Below are 21,896 nucleotides of genomic sequence, written 5' to 3'. Positions count from 1 at the left end.
GCAGCCCAAACACCAATCATCGAGACCACAAGCAAGGGGCACTCAAAGCCAATTTGCATGCAGCACAGTAAGCCACAAAATGTATCTGTGAGCAAACATCTGGGGAGGCCCCAAGCCGAAGCCACACCTGGCTGATTCGTGCGGGGGTGGTGGCCATGCTGCTTGGCTTTTCTATGTCAGTTGTTGACTTTTCACACTGCTTGGCATATTGTTAACAGGGAGCCACACAAACAACACAAAAAAAGAAACAACAAAAAAAACGAATCATCTTTTATTGTAACGCATTAATCATACCCAAATGTTGTGCCCCCCCCAGGTATTGGCTGTTCCTCCCCGGGCGGAAGTGCAAAGTTTCAGTTCGGGCAGCAGACAGCAGGCAGCCAGCAACAGAATGTACACATAATTTTTCAAATTTCCCCACCGCTCACATAATGGTTTTTTCTTTTCTGTTTTTCCTTTCGGTGAGCTTTTAATTTTTGCGCTGCCTACATTTTTGTGCGCGTCCATAAATTATATCCAGGTGCGAGGGAGCTCTAATTGCGTGATAAGTTTACCAATTCGCCTTTGCTTGGGGGGTTTGCTTTTGGTTTCGTGGTTTCGTCCCCCGACAGGCTGGGCGCCATGGGAGACCAAGAGATTTTTCAATCAGTACTTCAGAACAAAGGAAAATATACAGAGGAGCACCCTGCACAAATAATTGGCAGTACTTCCATCACATTGTTTCGAAAGTTTCCCCGTGCACAATGCACAAATTATGCTGTAAAACAAAGAGTTGACCAAAGAATTGCAACTACATAATACACTCGAAAGTTGCTGGTAAAAACTATCGCTACAACTGGGACAGAGGAGAGCTTTGATAAACTATCCAGTAATTACGAACTTTTGTGGAGCAGCCAATTGATTTATGAGTGAAACTTATTAACAGTCATTTCACGTAATCCCACTCTTGGCAAACAACTTCATTTTCATTTTCCGTGCACAACTTTCGACCCTCTTGCGTTTGCCAGCCCCCGGGGCACAAAAAAAAGCAGTGGCATAGTTTCCGACTTGTCATGCTGCCGTCGAAAAGCAGAAAAAGCCGCAACTGCCAACTTGGGAGATTGCCACAGTTTTTGCTGTTCTGCTACAGCGCCAACAATTGTCAGAGCTCTGCTTAACTGCATACCGAACCCAGGGCCCGGGGCCCAGAGCCCATTGCAATTCTCGTTTTTTTGGGGGAAGCAGCGAGAAAAAAAAAAAAAAAACTCTCGAAAAACGAAAACGATACGGCCGCGCTGAGTGGCATTCAACTGTTTAATGCCAGCCCCAGCAGCCATCGGTGGTCCCAAGCCAGCAGCAGCTTACCCGAGCGACAGGGAGTCTGTTTATCTTGCCACAGTCAGTGGCAATGGGACCCATCCCCACAGCTTAGGGCTGTGCTGACATTTAGGCAGAACCGCGGAGCACACTGTGCGCCGCCATTCAGTCATTTCGCATTCAAAAACCATTCGAGTGACTGGCTCGCACCATGGGAGGGCGAACGAATGCCGTCAGCTTAAGGATGTGGGAGTTTCCACCGCCCAGACAATTGACCGAATTCTCAAAAGGCACACACTGCCTGACTTGAGCTCTATATTTGAATACCCGTCAGCCCGTTCGGTAAATAAATTTGATTTTCAGCCAGAATTTTATTGTATTCATACAAAATGTTTGATTTTCACATTAATCTACGTGAAAGGAAAAGATTTTCTAAGCATTTCAGATCAGAGCCAAAGTATTTTTATGCCGAACTTAATAACTCGAATCTCAGCACTAAACTCTTTCGCTTACACAAAATCAATAAAGCGCTGGCCCTTGCATTTCGGTTTTCCAAGATGAAAGATAAATGCAAGAGTGAAGGAAACAATTTCCAGTGCATAATGTTTTTGATAGCCATCGAAATTATTTTACTGTTGCGTGTTGAATTTCAATTAAAGTTGAGTGCAGACATTTTATAGTAGTTGGAATGTGGACTGTTCCTTTCTGCTTGCACGAGTGCGATACTGAATGAATAAATAAGAGCGCTAATGTGAGTAAAATTGTGGTCATTTTTGGGTTCGTGGCAGTGGAAGGCATTTCAATATCCACAATGCCATGATCTCTCAATAATATTTTGTAAATTTAAGGTTTGTGCGGCATTAATTTAAATTAATTTCAGCCCATTGCCATTGGACGACACACGTGCAGGATTTAAATATCCCTCAGAGATTGCTGTCATAAAAGCACAAAAGGTGCTGGCCAGGTGAGCTGGAGCCCATCTGTGTCCAACAATCCAATTTATGAGGCGGCTATAAATCCGTGCATCGGCAACTCGCGGCCCTACAATAGACAAGGACCAGGGGCCAGCTGGAAATTGAGTTCTTTGTGCATTTTCTGGCCATAAACTGTCAAATAATGGCCACAAACCAAACTTCGACCGTGTGTTGTCTGCATCTGTTGTCATTCGGGAGGCCACTAAATGTTCAATGTGTTGCATTGATTTCAATTTTTATTTATGCTCGTACCCCGTTTCATTCACTTTTTCTATGAACTTGCAGCGAAAGAGTGCAAAATGTTGCCTAAAAGTATGTTATTCATTCAAATCAATATTTTATTTGCGACTATCTTTGGTTTATTTTGTGGCTGAAGTTAACTTTAATACACTTCATTTAGCTCAGAGCTCATTCATGCGAACTAAATCAAGTCAGGCTAAGTGATCTTATCGTTGAAATGAAATTGCGGCCCCGGGTCATCCAGTGTCAGTGTCAGCGCTGGACTCGGATCATAATTGAATCGGACAAAATAAGTTATTGAATTGAGCAGAGCGTATGCTTCCGTCAACAAATTATCAGCAACAATAACGAAACAACTTATCAAGTGACACAAATCCAGGCCACAACAGAGCAGAAAAAAAGGAGAACGGGGGAAAAATAAAGAAAGAGAAAAGGCAAGGCGGCAATCGACTGTGAGTCGTGGGGCCCTTGGGGGCCTCCATGGCGACAGGATGGGGCCGAAATGGCCTGTCTCAAGTATATCCACGCTTTGGCATGTTTTCCTGGCTTTTTGTTTTGCCATAAAAGCAAATTGTTTGCCATTTTTGTGGATTGGGCAGCAAACTCTAACTTCGAATACTTTTGGTGGCAATTTCTTCTCGTTGTTTTTTTTTTTTGTTTTTTTGACGCCAGAGAGGAAATGGGTTATTGAACTGCAAAATGGCCCAGGCAGGTGGCTGACAGCAGGGAGACCGCACCGCACCGCAGAGCGAGGACCCGTCAAGGGTCCTGTAAATGGCATGGCAGCCACGTTGCCGTCTCGTTGGTTCGTTCGTTAAACGTGTCACACTGCTGGACACTTGCCCCAAGGGGGTGTCGACTGTCTGCGTGTTGTTGTTGTTTTCGACTGAAGGTTTTTTTTTGTTCAGCAAAACACTTGCGAGTCCTGGGACAGTCCCTTGATTGCACTTCGGGCGGTCATAACAATTAGGCGTAAATTAATGGAATTAACGCACTGCGCAAATTGTCACCGTACGTCTGTGGTTGTGCCAGCCACACTCGTTAAGGACCCTCAATTGGGTGCGTATGCGTGGGTTGGTCCCATGTGTGGCAATGGCTATGGCTGATCGAACGGAATTCGGGTCTCGTAAAGTTAGCCTAAACTGTTAAATAACCACTTGGCCAACTGAAGCACTTGACAAGGCCAGCTGGAAGCCTCAAGTGAGCCTTGAAGCATTCCCTTTAGACAACACTTCGATACATTGCAAGAACTGGTCTGAGCTGTTCGAATCGAAAACTTTGCCCATCGTTACATCGTTGGAAAAGTGTGCAAACAGTTCGCTGAGTTTGCAGCTCTCTAAGCTGTCTTCACGTTTTTTTCTTGTTCATTGTTTGTTGGCCGCTTGCTCGTATATCTACTCCCAGGGTGGGGTTGTTGCTGCTGGGATCTCGCAAATACTTTTATTATACCCGGTACTCGAAGAGTAAATAGGGTATATTGTATTTGTGCATAAAGCACAGAAGGAAACGTTTCCAACCCCATAAAGTCGATTGAACCATATTTGTCTGTCCGTCTGTCTGTCCGTCTTGTTTGTCGGCTAGTTCTCAGAGACTATAAGAGCTAGAGCCTCCAAATTTTGCAGCCAGACTGCTATATGCTGACACTGAAACCAGTGTATTTCAAAAGTTAGCCCCGCCTCCGCAAAAGGGCGAAAACTTATCAAATTTACAATTTGGAAGATTCTGGTGGGAGTGACCATAGCTATCAGACCACCAAATTGGGATCCGATTGAAACATTATTATGGCCACAATGCAGATAATTAATTTGCAGTGCGTAAACCCACCCCGTCCAGCAGCTTGTATTTGTTTTTGCCACATTCTCTCACTCACACTCTGCTTCTGCCTCTCGCGTTCCTCTGCCTCTGCGGGGACTCTGCAGTGTGTGACTCTAGCAAAGGGGGCGAGCTAAAGGAGCGTGTTGGCGTGAGAAGTGTTGTAGACAGATGAAGAAAAAATGTAAAATTTGACACGAAACCGCTAAGGTACAGATGTAGTTGTGGCGCGTAAGAAGCGTCTCACACGTCCCTTCTCGTTTTAATTTCCGCTCCATTTGTCAATCAGCTTTATAGTTTCGCAAGCTGACTTATTTGTTGCTTCTGCTGGTTGTTCGGCAAAGCTTAAAGCTGCCCAAGGGGCAAGCCGTAGAACAACTTTAAACAAAACTTCGAGTAGCTTTAACGGAAATGGTTCTTGGGGCAGGACTGTACATCTGTTGATATTTGTACTGCCATCCACGGTGATGTTAAAGTTCAGTTAACACAATCAAATCGATTACAGAGCCAACTCCCAGTGCCTCTGTGCTCGGCCCCCGTGTGCTCTATCGATTGTCACAAAGCAGTGGATATTTGCATGCCTTTGGCACCATCCGCCTCTGTATCGGCCTCGTCTATCCACCACCTTTGAGTGCAAACAAAGATACCAAGCTGGCCAGATAGGAGAGCGGCAGGACATGCCTGATGTGAACTTTGCACTTAAATGCCTAGCTGCTAGGACCAGCTAGGACCAGCTAGGACCAGCCAGGGTACTGTCTTGGTTGTTTGTCTTGTGTTTATGTGTGGTTGGCATAATGAAATCAAAAACTTTTGTAATTTATGCCATCTACACAGTTTGTACTTCCATTTGCTAGCCCAATTATCGGCTGACTTCCTGCCGCTGGCCCAAACTTTTTGCCACATTTATGCAAATCTGCCAGGTATATGCATAGATATTCATGTGAGGTCCATGGCAATGTCTGCCTGCCGTTTAAATTGTTTTTCCATGGCGCCCTTACCTGGGGCCCTATAACACTTTTGCAACAACTCGAACTGTTATCGAAAGGTAAATTCAATTTGATTAATTAAATCCGAAAAGAGAATCTTGGCTGCAGTACTTCAGGCAACTTGGCGAGACTCTGCAACACCCCAGCACCAGCAAGTGGTAACAATCGACAATATCTGGCAGATACATATATACTTCCGCTGTCTAGCAGTTTTATGGACATGTAATCCGAAACTTTAGCTTCCAGTTAATGCGTTTTATCAATTGATTTCCATCAAATAAAACACTTTCTTGTAGCGAAAAGTGAAGCAAATAAATTGGATTTCTCTCGGAATTGTTGGAGCAGGAGGAGTAGGAGGCCTTGGGGGAGAACCATCAACGCTGGTTAGTTAGTATCAGTCCTGGCCCGGGCATAAATTAGTTTCCTGAATCATTCCATGTAGTCTGGTTTATGTGGGGGCGCATTGTCCAGGCTCCATTCCATTCCTTCGCTCTGTCTTCCTGCCCTAATTCAGTTAGCGAAAGTGCCTCAGGCATTTTAGCTTTTAATTTGGCCTTTGTTACGCGCAGCTTAGCAATTTCTTTATGCTGCAACTCTTGTATCGCACTTACCTCTTGCCTCCAGGGCGCTCCGGTACTTCCGCTTAATTAAAACGATGCCCCCAATCGGACGACAGAGAGACAGAGACACTCGCACTCAAAGTTTGCCGAATAAATTAAACTTTCTTCATTTATTTGTAGCACACACAAAAACTTGTTTAACTTGAGAATCGTATATTGTTTATATGCATATTGGTTTCTAGGACATTTATGTATTTTATTTTGGTATGCAAGGACTTGTTTATTGCATTCAACACACAGATATTTATCGGAATAAGCTCTTCGAGCTGAGAGTACAACATTAACGCTTGACTATTCATGTTTTAGTTTAGGTTTTTGTTTTGAGTACATCTTAGCGGATACGTCTTTAGCACGGTTATGTTTTATTTGCCAGTAGCAACAATTTGGTTTTTACACACGGAAGTTTGAAGGTACAACTCTCAAAGGACAGCGAGGATGTCGCTCAAATATTTACACAACATTTCGCCGCTTGTGGCCAGACTTAGGCTAACGTGGAGTCCACAGGGATGTCTATGTACAGTGGTGGGTCGGACTACAGCTCCTCCGAAGTCAAAACCTAATCCTAATCCCAACTCATGTCAAAGGAGGTTGTGTGTGTTCATGGAGCATACCTAGTGGGATGGATTTACCCATGCTATTCCTCTCATGCTCTCAGACCCTCGCATCGCTGTACTCGATGCGAACCATGCGCCTTGGTCGCTGCCCTGGCCGTGGAACCGCACCAGATCCCAGGCCACGCAGCGCCAGCATCTCTCGTGGCTACAACTGGGTGCGCTTGGACCCGTTCCCCGCAGAGCTGGAGGCATCCCCAGAGGGCTCCACGTAGGAGTAGCAGGCCGTTTCCATGACCAGCGGATGGCAAATCTCGTAGACGGGCACCTTGAGGCTCGTCTTCCGTAACCCACCCAAGCTGCTCTGCGAGCTTGAGCTGGGCCCAAACGAACGTCACCTGGGATCGTTGCTCATCTCGGAGTGATGCAGCTCGCTCTCGTCCCCAAAGCTGTGGGCCGCCGCGCTGGGCGTGATGCTGGGCGTGCGTGCCCGGATGCGGATGGCGGACATGTCGGAGCCGCGACGGGAGCTCTTCAGGGATACGCTCTGCCGCGAGCAGAAGCAGCGGCAGATGATGCGCTTGAAGGCGAAACGAAAGTCCTTCGAGAACAGGGCGTAGATCATGGGATTCACCGCCGAATTGCAGTAGCCCAGCCAGAAGAGCACCGAGAAGAGCAGCGGATCGACGCAGTCCTGGCAGAAGGGCCGAATGATGTACATCGTGAAGAACGGGCACCAGCAGAAGATGAACATGCCCACGATAATGGCCAGCGTCTTGGCAGCCTTGGTCTCCATGCGGAAACGCTTCACCTGGGCCTTGATGTTGCGTCGACCCATCTTCTTGTTGGCCGGACGAGAGTGTCCCGACCCTCCGCCTGATTCGCTGGTGTTGCTCTGCCGCCTGCACAGCTCCGGCAGGGCTTTGCCCACCTGCAGGTAGCAGGAGCTGCCACCTCCATGCTGCTGCCTGTACAGCTGCGACTCCGTGGCCTCGCGGCCACTCGCTCCATTGTAGTGCACGGCGAAGAGCGCGTTGCCCGAGGGCCGCCTGTCCCGCCCGGAGTCGCCGTGCGTCAGCTCGTGGATGTTCTCGGTGGATGGATAGGACACGGAGATCTTTATTTTGTCGTGGTGTTGGTGCAGGCGACGCGTGGCATATTTGGACAGCCGCTCCGGCGAGGGTGTGCCCAGGGTGGTGGTGGTGCTCTGTGTGCTGCCGTTGCTGTGCATGGAGTCGTGCTGGTTGGAGCCCCTGCCCCGATGTATGCGCAGTGTCAGGCGCTGCTCCTCGAAGCGTGAGCCGATGCCCTTCGAGCCTGTTTGGGAATAGACAAGGAGACACTTAAGTATGCATGAATTTAACATAAGGTGTGTTGCGTTTCCCATATTGAATATCGCTCATACGCCCCCATACGTGACACGTCCTGCACGCACGTCAGGCGTCAGGCCTGGCGCTCTGCCAAAAGGGGCAGCCATCGAGCCAGTCAGCCATCGAGCCATCCAGCCTGCACTTTAGCAAATTAAACGCGTAATTATGCAAATGTTTTCCCATAAACGCGACAAGCAAGCACTCAACGATGTTGTCGTAGTTGTAGTCGCCTTTAAGCTGCCTTCAAAGCGAACTTTATTTCATTAACACACACACACACACACACACATTTGCATAATCAACGCTCTCTCAGTTGTGCCATATGCCCGCGCCATCGCTCGCTCTGCATTTATTACTCATACGCACGTTTAACTGCTGAATACATTTTCATTACAAGTGTACTCGAGTCGCGACAAGTAATGAATAATCGGGGGATAGTCTCCGCTCCTGCCCTGCCCTCGGCTGACTCTTAAGCAATTACAAGCTGATTTATTGTCAAGCGATGGCTTTAAAGCCCTTGGCCCATCTGCCGCTCTCTTGAACCTCTGCTGTTGCTGTCCCGCGCAAAAGATGGAGAGCATCATTGAAGTCCAAGAGCAGCAGACCATATGGGGTCAAAAGGGAAGCCACTCACTCATGTGAAAATGCTTGCGGAGGGATAACAAGTCCCTTAACGGCTGACAACTGGACTCCCTACCGAGGGGGCAGTCCAGTTGAATCGTTGGCTTCACTTTTCGCCTCTGACAATTGGGAATGCCTTTGGTCGTGGGTCTTGGGCCTAAGGGCTACCTTTGATTGATCCGATATTTGGTATTTGCCAATTGCTGGTCATTTCGTTTTGTCGGCACTTGTTTTTGGCTTTTTGTATTCTTTATTTGTATTTTATTTCGTTTTGCTTTGTTGAAACTGCAGCTGACTTACACAGCTGCTATATGTATCTGTGTGTATCCAGCTTGATGAGAGTTTTGTCCTTGCGCCTAACAAATGTACACAACAGAACTGAAAACAATAATGGGTCTGGGCTTACGGCTAGTCGACTCGAAAGTGCCTCATATTCGAATTGAATTACTTTCCGAGCAGCTTATGTGTCTGTACGAGATTGTTTAACATTAAGTAGATAGCTTTAACATAGCCTTAGGTCTAGGTAAATACATGAAAATTATTGCCATACAGTTACAACGTCGTTCGAATGCGAATACTGACAATTTGTATAGTGGGACGCTGGCGGGTCTCACATTCAATCCGACGCTGCCTGGTGTCGTAAAGTATCAAAAAAGGAAATGCACTGCCCCGTTCAGAGAACGCGTCCCTTGCAGAAGCCGCCGCGACGTATACGCCGCGTGCTGCCAGAACCCTCGTCGCCCAGTCCTGCATCGCTGGAGTCCTGGGGCAGCGAGGATGTGCGCTGCAGCGGACCCGGACTCGTCTCGTAGCTGCCGATTAGTCAGCTAAAGTCCACGGCATCGCCATCGTCCGAGCAGCCGGAAATGGTCTTGTGGAATGTCGCTGGAGCCATCAGCGCCCGTGCGGCGATCATCTGGAAGTTCTCCGATGCCCTGAAGCCGCTCCTCGTGCACACGCAGCGGCAGACGATGCGCTTGAAGGCGATGCGGAATTCGTGGGAGAAGAGCGCATAGATCACGGGATTGATGGCCGAGTTGCAGTAGCCCAGCCAGAAGAGCACCGAGAAGACCGTCGGCTGGATGCAGCTCTCGCAGAACGCTCGTATCAGATACATCGTGAAGAAGGGCAGCCAGCACACGATGAAGCCGCCCACGATGATGGCCAGCGTCTTGGCCGCTTTGGTCTCCATGCGGAATCGCTTCACCTGGAACTTTGCACTGCGCTTGCCCGCCCGCTTCTTGGCTGCCGTCGAGGCAGCCGCATTTCCGCTCTCCAGGTCCGTGGCCGCCTGGGCCGTGCTGTCCAGATTGAAGGTGGTTTCCCCTATGTCGAAGAGGCTGGTCTTGAAGGAGGCCCGCCGGCCGTTGGAGCTGCTGATGACCGTGAAGTGGGGTGAGTGTGGTGGCTGCTGCTGGCCCGACGCTCGCTGTGACTCCAGAACGTTCTCGGACGAGGGGAAGGACACCTTGATGGCCACCTTCTCGGGTCGCTGGCGACTGACACGCATCGAGGTGGCCCGCTTGGGCGTGCCCAGCTGCGAGGCTGCCTGATGATGATCCTCGCCAGTTCCGCCATCTCCGCCACCGCCACCGCCTCCTCCGTTGCTGTTCACACTCAGAGTCGAGGACATGGAGTGCACGGAGAACGGAGTGCGTTGCGGCGTGCTGCAAGGACGTCCCCGGTGTATGCGCAATATCAGCTGCGACTCATCGACGCGATTGTTCCCCGACTCACGGGGACTGCCTGCAATTAGTGAGTGGAGGAGGAGTTTTTTCGGGAGTCGAAACGAGCCACACGTGAAGGGGAGGGAAGAGGTGTTGGTGTTGGTGTTGGGTGTAAAAACATTCAGTTTGTATGGTACATGGACATGGACGAGTAGATATTAAACACGAATTAAATGCTGTTGATTTGTGAATGGAGTTAGAGACATTCGCATAAATATTTTAGATGCAAGAAACACTCTTTTTCTGCTTGAACACACGCCTGGAGACCGACAGACTTCACAGAGAGCGGATAACTAACTACAAAACTGTTACATTGAAATAGAGTTAAGGTGGAGAAACGTAACTTAATTGGAGTGGTAAGTACGAGTATGTTAAATATGTAATAAGGTTTGCTCTACGTTCATCAATGCAGTTGTATTTATAGCGAAAAGGACGGGTCTCATTCCATTATACAAAAATCTATGTGTATGTAAGAGTAAAAACTTGATACAAATATTCGCAATTCATTAAATGTATTTGGGTTCGCTTTTGTGTGGTTTCCACAGTAATTAATTGCTATTAAAAAACTTTGTTCATTTGCTTTGGGTCTATTTATATTGTTCCGTTTTATAATGGGGATTTGTTTTTCCTACTTTGGTACGTGTCGGCATCGAGGCTACATAATTGTTGGGCCCGAGGGCAGGGCTTGATTGGTCTAATTTTATTTATTAGTCGTGGGTCGTGGTATCGAGCAGGAAGGGCTCTACAAATTATACAGGGACACGAAATGAACTCGACTGAAATGATGTGGATAATGAATGCAAAGAGGAGAAGCTGTTAAATTTATTGATAACTCCCAGACTGATTGCCAGCTTTAAATTCAGGCTCAAGAAGTTCCCTCTTTGTATTATCTTCACTTAAAGCGGAACGTGCAACATTTCAATTTGCATAAACCCCATTAAACTTATTGAAACAAAATTGTGTTTGCCCATGAATATGAGCAAACGAAGGCTCAGGCGCAGGATGGCAAACAGGAAGTCCAGCATATGTGGAGCGACTGTACATAAAAAGGAAACACTATTGATTCCATGTGTATATGCCCCCAAAAAATGAGAGTTAAACAAACAATTTGTATACACACATGAGGAATATGTAAAAAAGAGAAGTTGGAAGAAAGCTACAGCCTAATGTATGTAAATACAGTCGGATATGAAAGCGCAATCCGAGCAAAACGGTCTACAGTCCTGTGTGCGTGTCCATGGCCTGTGGATGTGCCACATCCTGGGGCGTTGTTGATTTAAATAAATGTATATTACTTTTGTTTTCCACTCAGGTTTGTCCCTGCACAGTCCACCTACACAGGGGATTGTGCGCCCACAGGGTCATGCCTGGGAGTCTCGATTTCCCCTTGATTGCCCTCAGGCATTAATCTGACATTTATAATTCAGTCAACAAACATTCAGGTGATGTGGGAGTGCATTACGATTATTCGTCATTTGTTTAAAGGTCATTTAATGAATAGTTTCATATGGAACATGGAGCAATGAGTGGGCAAACCTCTTGTGGATCTGCACCAGAGTGCGGGGGTCTGATTGTCATAAGCTTTTGACCTTTGAACGATGACTCGCCGCGACTGCAAGTCAAGGCAGGCCGAGCTGCAGCTACAGCTACTGCCACGGGCAGCACTCACGAAAGTTCCTCTTGTTCCGTTCTGCTCTTGACACAGGGCCAGGGCCAGGGCCAGCTAAAAACCCTAACAATAACAGAACCCAATCGACCCCTCCCGCCTGGCTCTGGCATCGGGAAGCACATTGTAGTGGTCGACAGTCGACACCGTGAACCTCGCGCAAGTCTCTGAACTTGAAACTTGATTACCTTCAAAAGCCACCTCAGAAAACAAGAAAAAAACATCAGCAACACCCGCATTGTGTCACGAAAGGTTTTTAGACTTTCTCCGTTGCGTTCTGCCGGCAACGGGGGCGGACAAGTGGCCCACCCACACACACACACACACACACACACACACAGAGACAACTTTAGCAAAGCTTTTTCCCATCTGCGTGTGTGTGTGAGACTGTGTGTAGACAAAGCATATTTCAAGGCTGCCTGCCACACGCTGATTTTTTTGACTCTGCCAGTAAGTGGAGGTGCGGCTGTGTGAGTTGTGGGTGTGTGCTGTTGTTGGCCAAATCCATGTGAGCTCTGTGCTCCAAGCGGCGCCAACTAACGACACGACAGTTGCAAAACAAAAACAGCTCAGCAGCCACTAGCCAGCAGCCAGCAGCAGGCATGTTGGCATCAGCCAGGAAGCTGGCCCCGAAATGCATTTGTATACCCTTGAAGCGGGTATTTATATGCAGCACGTACTCAGTCAGTCTCCTTTAGTATTTGGTCGAAAGCGGCCAGAACGAATGGCCAGGAAACACATGGAGCCAGTGCCTTGTAGAAAATTCGGAGGATCAACTTGGGTTCCATATGTGGGACATCGCTTTTGAAGTGCTCAAGAAATGACCCTTGAAAATGTATACCAAAGCTGCAATTACACTTTCTTTAAGTTGCAGCAAACAGAAGGTTTGACACAGGCCAAGAAAATGTATTCAATCTCGGCTGTAGCTGTAGCTTTTTTTCATACAATTCTGGCAAAAACTCTGGATTTTGGGTTCGGTAACAGGAACACAAATCTATTAAGAAGAACATTGACTTTCAGCCAAAAACTTGCACGAAGCTCGGTTATTGATTTTGATGATAAAGTCAGCGGCTCAGCGGGTGGGGCTGGCTAGTTAGCCTGGCTGGCTGGCTGGCTGGCTGGCTGGCTGTTTCTAGATTATGCAGATTATCGTTAAATGCGTGCGCTTGGCTTGCCAGCAAGCTAAAGGGGGGAAATAAACTAGAGCTGTGCCCAATGAGCTGATCAGGCGGAAGAAAGTGCCCGACACGGCCATGGCCCAGTAATGTGCAAGAAATGCGCAATATACTCGTATTAAAATAAACATTTAATGACAGCTTACTGTGTGGCCCCAGCAGCAGCCTCAACTTCAAACGGAATATGTTTGCCTGGGATTATGTCGATGAGGAAGTCAGATGAACAACGAAGCCCAAAATGACAAAAACCCTGGCTCTTGTCTACCAATTCGAGTTTCTTTTATGTCTGCCATCTACCATACACATATGCGTGTTCCAAGAAGCCCTGGCCCCGCTCTAATGGCTGAATTTCTTTCATTTAATCCAGAGGCAGCGGCAGCGGCAGCCTCTAAGCCGATTTGTTTGATGTCCATAGATTTTTTGTTTGGTTTTTGCTCATCACCGGAAATAATGCTAATTATGATGCGTGACTTCTCCTTTGAGCAGCTGATTGATACAATAATGCTGGGATTACTTTAAAGTTTGCCCACAAGGGGACAAGGAACAGGAAACTTTAATGAGTGCCCATCCCGACAGCGGATGATGTGTGTAAGTAATGGCAGTTTGATGACTTCAAGTGGGGGCTTTGTGGTGGCTATTGAAAGGCTCTTAAGCGGGAGATTATTCACAGATTTAAGTTGGGTTTCGTGCCTACTTACACGGGTAGAGACTAAACTAATATTATTATTTTACGAGGTACTTTGGCGTTTGGCCCAATGTTAATTTTCGATTGACATTCACTTGCTTTCAGCGCGGGCAGCCATGTCACTTACAGGAGCTTCAGAGTTAATCCAATTTATACAGACTTCAAAATTGTTGCTGGGGTTCCTTTTTATGTGGGCCGCTTACGTACATATCTACATGTTTTAATCTGATATTGGCAATCGGCTCTAAGGGTCGATTTCCTGCTTCGGGCGGGGGTCTATGGCTATGGCTATATGCATATATATATTTGTATATTTTTGCTTATTTCCATGTTATTTATCATGTTTATTTACGTTGTGAACACAAAAACAAAATGCCGACAATAAATGCAAGTACGTGTGTGTGTGTGTGTGGGTGTCTGCTGTGTGTAGTTATTTATACGGGTATGTAGATGTGTCCATGTCAATTTAGTCGTTTACTTTTTACACACACACACACACACACGTACACGTACAATTGTTATTTACTTCTCTGGCGATTTATGATTTCTGAAGCTTACTCCTTCGGCAGGCACAAGGACGATGGTGTCTGTGATTGTGTCTGTTATGTTCGGTGTTAGTTTGTACACTTTTTGCTTTTGATTTTGATTTTGTTTTCTTATGGGTAGGCAACATAAAATATGGGGACAACGGGGACGTCACACTATTGTCTACACGTTGAGAGATTTTGGAAACTGTTTTTGTTTAGCAATCGATATTAAGCTGAATAAAATGAACTAGCTACGTGATTACGTTACTTATTTGACAGATTATCGAACATACGGGTACGAGTACGAGTACGAGTAAATGGATTGAAATGAGTGGCTAAGCTACGCACACAAGTTAGGACAAATCGTGGATGACAATTCAAACAAACTGTGTCCAGAATGAGAGCTGTTAGCTACAGGTGATTGCTGGCTTACCCTTCGTGGTCTTGAAGCCCTGATTGATGGCCCGCGTGGTGCGCACGGCGGCCCGGTAGATGCGCCAGTAGAAGAACAGCATCACGAACATGGGTATGTAGAACGAGCCCAGAGCTGAGTACAGCACGTAGCCGCGATCGTTCGTCAGCTCACACTTCCAGGGGCAGCTGCCGGGCGTTGTCTGGGCTCTGTTCTGCGGCGGTGCGTTCAGCAGATCGTATTCCATTTCGGTGCTGGACTGACTAGGAGATGATGTGGTGCTGCTGCTGCTGCTGCTGCTGCTCGTGGCCATGGCGGCAATCCGTATCTCGGCGGAGCCATCGATGGGCGCAAAGTCGGGATCGTAGGGATTATAGGCATTGCCTTTGCTAATGTGGGCGGAGCTCTCCGGCTCTCCGCCCTGTTCCTTAATGCTATCTAACTCTAGTTGACCATCCTCTGTGCTTGACATCGTGGTGGCATAGAAAAGCGTATAGTTTCCCCGCGAATACGTCGCCTGTTCAACGGCCTGCAAAGAGCGAGAAAAGGGTCGCCCAGTTATGACACTCGATACTTAGAGGGTTTCCACATTTAAATTCTGTTCACACTGTTCACCCAATCAAAATGCAACTTAAAGCGTGGATGTGGCCTCTACATATTGCGAAATATACTCGGGAACGTGTTGTGCATAAATATATTACACGAAAGGTAGCATACATCTCGGCGTTGTAACAAAGCCAACCGGCAACCTCCCCCTGTCCGAGCCGAACTGAATGCCGCTGGCAATGTGGGCTGGGACTTACTCGTATGTGAAAGCATGTTGCCCCTCCTTCTTGCCGCCTGCTGCAGCTGAATCGAAATTGAATTGAGCAAATGGAGAGAGGGTGTAAGTAATAATCGATGGCTCCAAAAGGTCCATGCAGCAAAAGCAAACCATTCATAATGCCATTCATGCAAAACGCAACACATTCAACTGCATTCAATGGCATTCAGCTGCGGCTGCAGCCCCGTGAATTGAGTCGCACGAATACTCGGATCCCCCAACGGATACATTTCCAGCGGATGTGCACCCATCCGAGGTCCAGTGAGAGTCTGGCAGCTCGAACACCTCTAGATTGATATGTCCGCCCTGGCCAGGCCTTATATCATGCATCAGCTTCCAGCTGAATGTCTTCGTTGGGCTTTAACCTAAGACAATGTAGGGCACAAAATAAACGGAGCCAAAAGGCAGGGCCATCAACTGGAGCTGGCTATCTGCGCTGATCTGATTACCCACTGACAGGATGCTCATAAATTGTGCTCCTTCTCTGACTCTGACTCTGACACACTCTGCTGCTGTTACGTATGAGAAAAAGACATCATTATCATGGCCGTGGCAGGCATGTGTGGCAGCCAAAAATGTTGTCAGAAATTAGAAGGAAGCCCAACAAAAGGGACAAGCTCGTGTCTTGTTTTACGGTAATTTTGGCACAAATGAGCCAGATTGCAGCCAGTCTTTAGCACGGGCTTGTCGTTGCCATTGTCGTTGCCATTGTCGTTGTCGTCGTCGTTGTCGTTGCGGTTTTGGCAACAACTTCCAACCGTAATGGTGTCAATGACAGACAGTTTGGGGCCCCCGAAAAACTTCTAGCTGCGGTCTTTTCTTTGTTCTTTATGAGGATTGGGCGTGCTGAAAACAGTTTACAGTTTACGAACCCCGTCGCACTTTTTTGGCAGAGACAAACCGCGTTCCACTCGTTAATTTATCGGATTGGGTCAGCTGTGGGTCAGCTGTGGGCGGGCCTTGGGTCTGCACTCACCTTTTGATCCTTCCAGCCAACAAGGGGCGGAAAGCAAATAACAAATGAGAGTACCCAAATGCCGGCGATTAAGGACTTGGCCTTCTTCGTTGACATGATGCTTGGGTAGGTGACGGGTCGCGTGACCGCCACATAGCGATCCAGGGATATGGCACAAAGATTCAGAATCGAGGCGGTGCACATCCAGACATCGACAGCCAGCCAAATGCGACACCAAACATCGCCGAATATCCAGACCTGCAAGCCGAAACAAACCATTGGAAAATATGTGTTTATCCTTGGATATTATATTCACCTTGAACACCTCCCAGGTGGCGGAAAAGGGCAGCACCGCCAGGCCCACCAGTAGATCGGCCACAGCCAAATTAACGATGAAGAAATTGGTGACGCTGCGCAACTTGTTTGAACAGAAGACGGCGGCAATCACAAGGCAGTTGCCACCAATGACCAGAACGTTGATGAACTCGAGTATGGCCAGGGAGATCAGATTGGCTGGTTCCGTCCATTTCACAGATTTAATGAGATCCTCGCACTCTGTCTCATTCATGGCGGTACTTTTGTGATCGGTGTATATCCGTGTTCACCACCTGCAATCCAAAGACCAAGGAAGGTTACTCACAATAAAGATACAACCTGTCAGGTGCAGCCTTCGGCCCTCGCTTGCCTAATTAATTTATTAAGGAACTCAGCTGGCCTATAAATACCACAACAAAGAAACAATGAAGGACCCCGCCCAGGGAACGAAATGTGCGTGGGCTCTAAATTACCAACAGACAAACGGCACACACACAAAGACTGTCCCTATTTTTAGAGCGATAAAATTGTCTGGGGTGCAGAGTCGAACCCGGCGGATACAAATTGGTGAACAATCATTTGGGATACTCGCACTTGCAGCGGAACTTCTAATTAGCCGGAAAGGCAATCGGATTCCAGCGGCTCGCTGTTATGTTATTTTCAACTTTTGTGAGGGCCAGCGCCAGCAGGCAAAATCGGAAAATCTCCATCAACCAAAATGGATAAAGAGAAAAAGAAAAATATGTAAAATTACAGAGAAAAGAGATTACAGAGGAGCGGGAGGCGTAATGGCCGCTGGCGTATTTGCTTAATTGTTTTGTAAGACGGCATAAGCCATCTCTGGGTGTTATCCAGCGGCTGACCTGTGCAAATAATTGAAAATTAAATGCGGCCGGAAAGATGAGCAAAGCTGACCAGGATTTTCCACCCCACCACAACCGAAGCCACTTGCTATTCAGACGGCAGCGGCGCATTGCAATTTAATTGCCATAATTAATTGCGGCCACTCACCGTACTCGGTGTTCACGTCGAGTCAATTTGTGAATGAATTGGCATGCGAATCGGCATCATCGCCAGCGGCTGCATTTCAATTGTTATTCCCCACGATGCCTCTCCATTGAGAGTGAGAGTGAGAGTGAGAGGCAGCCGTCGAACATGCGATATTACTCGATAAACTACAAATCCAGCTAAACAAGCAATACTGGCATAAAGCCAACTCGCTGCGCCACACATTTGGCCACTAATCAATATTTGAAATTATTTTTGACTTTAATGGCGCTGCCGACTGCCAGGCACGCACACAGCCCTGCCCATCCCCTGGGTTCGATTTTTGGGGTAACATTCAGAACACGCAACAAATCGATTAAAGTATACATTTCCGTAAGCTCGATCTAAGTACAATCGATGGCTGTTGATTGTGCGAGCATTTTGGCACGTTCCACGTTCTCCTGTGCCTCTGCCAATGAACACCTGTTCGGGCAGGGTAATCTTGTTGTGTGTAGATCTGTTGTGCAGATTGGTGGGAGAAACCATAAGTGGCGAGCGACCACAACACAGTGGACGAACAGCCATGGGAACGAACGAAGCAATCTACACAAAAGTCAAAGACAGCAAACAGTCTGTGTGGCGGAGTCGCATCGGCATCGATTTATAAATTACTCATAGACCTGGAAAAGGCATTGATTACAGTTTAAGTTCAAGGCAACCTCCACACGATACGAGTAATTTTATCCTGGCGAAGGACGGGCCTGGCCTGGCCTGGCCTGCTGTTGCTTTTCCTCTGACATTCAGAGAGAAATTTCACAGAGTTGCCTGAACGGAATATTACCAACACTTGGAAGGGCCTGCTGGCTGGTGGCCTGGTGGCTGCCAACTGGTAGCCAATCAGGGACAGGGAATGCGTGTGCTGAACTCGCATAAATTACTCACATGACAAACAATATGCATGGGTCGAGCCGAGGCCGAGCAGGGCCAAAATGCTGTTCCACGGTTACAAAGTTTAAAAGGCATTCACGCTCCATGCTCACAGCTCCATGGCGGAGAAAGGCACTCGGCACTCGGCACTCCCTCCCTAGTTCATGGCATTCTGTTCTCATATAAAATTTGCATGCCGAAAATTCGCTTTGTGGCAGCTAATAATGGGAAATGCCCAAATTGAGTTGCAGGCCCCGCATTAAGTTGCCGACTGTAATAAATAATTGACATTTAAAGCGAGTTGTGAAAGCTTTTTACACACAACCCATGCGTGGCTTTCACGAACTTGCTTTCACTTGAGTGAATACTCTTTAAAGGATTGAGCAGCTGCAATAAGGTAAATTCCATAAGTATTCAGAGAAGAGCACTCTTCGGTTACCCGCCCACAAATAACAACCGAAAAATATATATAAATATTCCCTTCCCCAGCTGACATGTGGAATCCTGGTAAGGGTATTGCCGTGCCAACGGTTCCCAGACTGTGGCGGCAAGCCTTCGCCTCTTGCCCCATTACGCATACGCCTAGTTGACGATGACATTAAAAAAAGGCGCGCATTTAATGTATGCGAAGCGAGAGGTGGTGCAGCTTTGAAGCAAATTAAATTGAATTACCTCAGCATTAAAAAGTTAACAGAGTTCCTTAGATGAAATTTAATTGTCAAACGGCGTTGAAAAAAACGTCTGAACAACATTTTCAGTAATCATATTTATGGCGGCATAAATTTCAAATGACTTTGCATTATGCTGTGCTAAGTTTGAAGCAAGTTCAAGTTGGGACTTTGCTTAAAGCTAGAAAACATTTCGTTGCACTCAATCGAAACTTTCCCATTGAGGTTTATGTGTGGCAACGTTTGCTTTAGTGCAAGTTGATTGGGAAATTTCACAAAACCGAACAGGAGTAGAACGAAAAGCAGGGTGGATGGTATTGACACAACTAATGGACACTTAACACGTAAAGTCGACAGGTGGAGAGAGAGACTGGGCAACCACTCAACGAAGACAGGGCTCGAAGAATAATTAAGGTTTTCCATTAGAGTGCGCCATTGGCCCGCAAAACTACTTTGCTTCATGTCCTAATTGCAATGTCGGCAGGATCGCCCATATTTATATAGTAGAGAGCAGCACAGGCAAAGCGTTGGGCATTGTTGCACAAAAATGTGCTTGAGGGGCCAAGAACAGAGAGGGGTACAGTGGCATAACTTCAAGGAGGAGAGCCTGCATTTGATTTGTTGCACACGAGCAGAGCGGAAATGGAAAAGCGCCCAAGGGATTGCTGAAAATTTAATTTCAAGGGAAATTACACAAGGCAAAGAAGAAAGGAGAACAGGAAGACCAAAGGATTATGCCAGCGACACGTACATTCAGCAGCAGATTTGAGTGAGTGTTAATAATGCGTACACAGAGTCAGATAGAGCAAATTCAAATCAGTTCTTATACCCAAAACAATTGCCACAAATGGAGTGATTAAATGAAATCTGGCTTTCGCGTTTGAAAGCAGTAAAACTGCATTTTAATTAATTATCCGGAATTAAATCTATTTTGTGGCAGAGTGCAGTCAAAAAAGGGGAATTCAATAACTGCATCAAAAAGGAAACATTTCCGACCAACATTTTTGGTTTCCAGCAATTAGCCAGAAGAGAATTCAAATGCCAAATACGCAACATTTTCCGCCGGCGACCAAAGAGCCGGGCAGGAAGTGGACCATTATACACAGACCCCACACGCAGATAAAACAATTTTGCGGCTTGCTGATTTCTGCCCAACTGCACTTCGCCTGTCGACAGTTGCCCGCAAAAACTTGTAATTTCATTCTGATAATTGGGAGCAAATGGCGCCCAAAACTGTAGCGCAGACAACGCCCAGAGAAGTGAACTTTAGCATTTGAAAACTATCCTCGCCTGGGCAGAAGGAGTTTCACAGCAAAACCTGCCATTTTCCCTGCCATTGTCACTTGCCATCTACGAACACAATTATGGACTACAACACGAGTTCGAATTGCTGCAAACTCAAATGCAAATGACAGGCCGAACGAAGCCTCTCGATGTGTGTTTGCAGGCCTTGTCTTTGGATTAGGATTTCGAGAACTGTTGAAGTGATAACTGAGAAGTCGCCTTCAAGGACACCATCCAGGCCCTTGCTGGGCTCAATTGAATCACTGATTTATGATGTAAATTGCTTAAAATAATTAAAATTGAATTAATGGCTTAGCTGCCTGCCATTGCTAAGTAGTTGGGCCATTAACAGCTCCCATTCCACCCACTCGCATTTATCCGACGCTTCCCCATAGCCATTCGCTGATTTTGTGTGTGTGTTTTACGAGACGCAGTTCGAAACACGAGTTTACGAGCATCTTTCAGTGTAGCATTAAAGTGACAGAGTCGTCTGTGCCGCAAGTGCCATGTAGATTTATTCAGTGCCCAACGGTAGCTCCACTAAACCTCTGATGCTGCTGCACCATCTACAAGACACACACGCGGCAACATGTCAAAGTTGATTGCAACATTCACACAGACACACAGCAAGTAGCACGGGGGACAAATTTTCCATTGGCCAAATGTGCAACTGTCAGCTGTGACAGACAGACATAGAACGTGCCCACTGTCAGCGTAACTTTTGGCGCCCCTGCTCCTGCCGCGATGCTTGGGCACAGTTTAGTGGTACGCCCCTCTGCCGTGCAGGACGTGCGTGCCACAGTGCCACAGTGCCACAACGGAAACGCGCAGCGGAAATAATAACAGGAAATGTTGCCAACTACATTTTTAACACACAGCACAAGTTGAGCCTCAGGCTTGACTAATTGTCCGCGACATGCTTGCCATGCCCGACGACTCCTCTCCTTGGGGCAAATAGAGTCGCATTCGAAATTGTTGTTGATTGATTGCAGCTGGTCCAAAAGGTACAAAGTGGAAAAGGAACACAAAGGAGCAGCCAGATCGAATTTGGATAAGCTGAAACTCTTGTTAGCGCCTCAATCCCTGCTGAATCACTCACCAAGAGCAGCAGTTTGTTGGCTTGTTGTAACCATTCGCAGTTCGTTCGCTGCTGTTCCCTTATGGCCATGTTGTTGTGGTTGACGTTGGGCCTGACAGCCGCTGGCCAAAGGCAAAGCCAAAACCGTTCTCGTCTCGTGGGCCACTGTCTCCATCCAGAACAGCGAATTTGTGTGG

The 21,896-nt window shown here is 47.2% G+C and overlaps 1 protein-coding gene across 2 annotated transcripts; it reads right to left on the bottom strand.

The window, feature by feature from the left end:
* Positions 1 to 6,679: 6,679 nt before the first annotated feature.
* Positions 6,680 to 21,814, bottom strand: LOC117585306 (octopamine receptor Oamb). 2 transcript variants are annotated; one of them, XM_034274736.1, is made up of 5 exons: positions 21,721 to 21,814; positions 16,757 to 17,048; positions 16,462 to 16,698; positions 14,684 to 15,191; positions 6,680 to 7,796 (listed from the first exon to the last, which is right to left on the bottom strand). In XM_034274736.1, exons 2-5 carry the CDS (start codon positions 17,006 to 17,008, stop codon positions 6,874 to 6,876), a joined length of 1,920 nt encoding a protein of 639 aa, XP_034130627.1. In that variant the 5' UTR covers positions 17,009 to 17,048; positions 21,721 to 21,814; the 3' UTR covers positions 6,680 to 6,873. The 2 variants fall into 2 exon arrangements, with proteins under 2 accessions (XP_034130627.1, XP_034130626.1); XM_034274735.1 differs by lacking the exon at positions 6,680 to 7,796 and adding an exon at positions 8,701 to 10,216.
* Positions 21,815 to 21,896: the final 82 nt, after the last annotated feature.

This window comes from Drosophila guanche, unplaced genomic scaffold (genome assembly GCF_900245975.1).
Source record: "Drosophila guanche unplaced genomic scaffold, DGUA_6, whole genome shotgun sequence".
Lineage (NCBI taxonomy): Eukaryota > Metazoa > Arthropoda > Insecta > Diptera > Drosophilidae > Drosophila > Drosophila guanche.
This window is presented reverse-complemented; position numbering and strand designations above follow the sequence as displayed.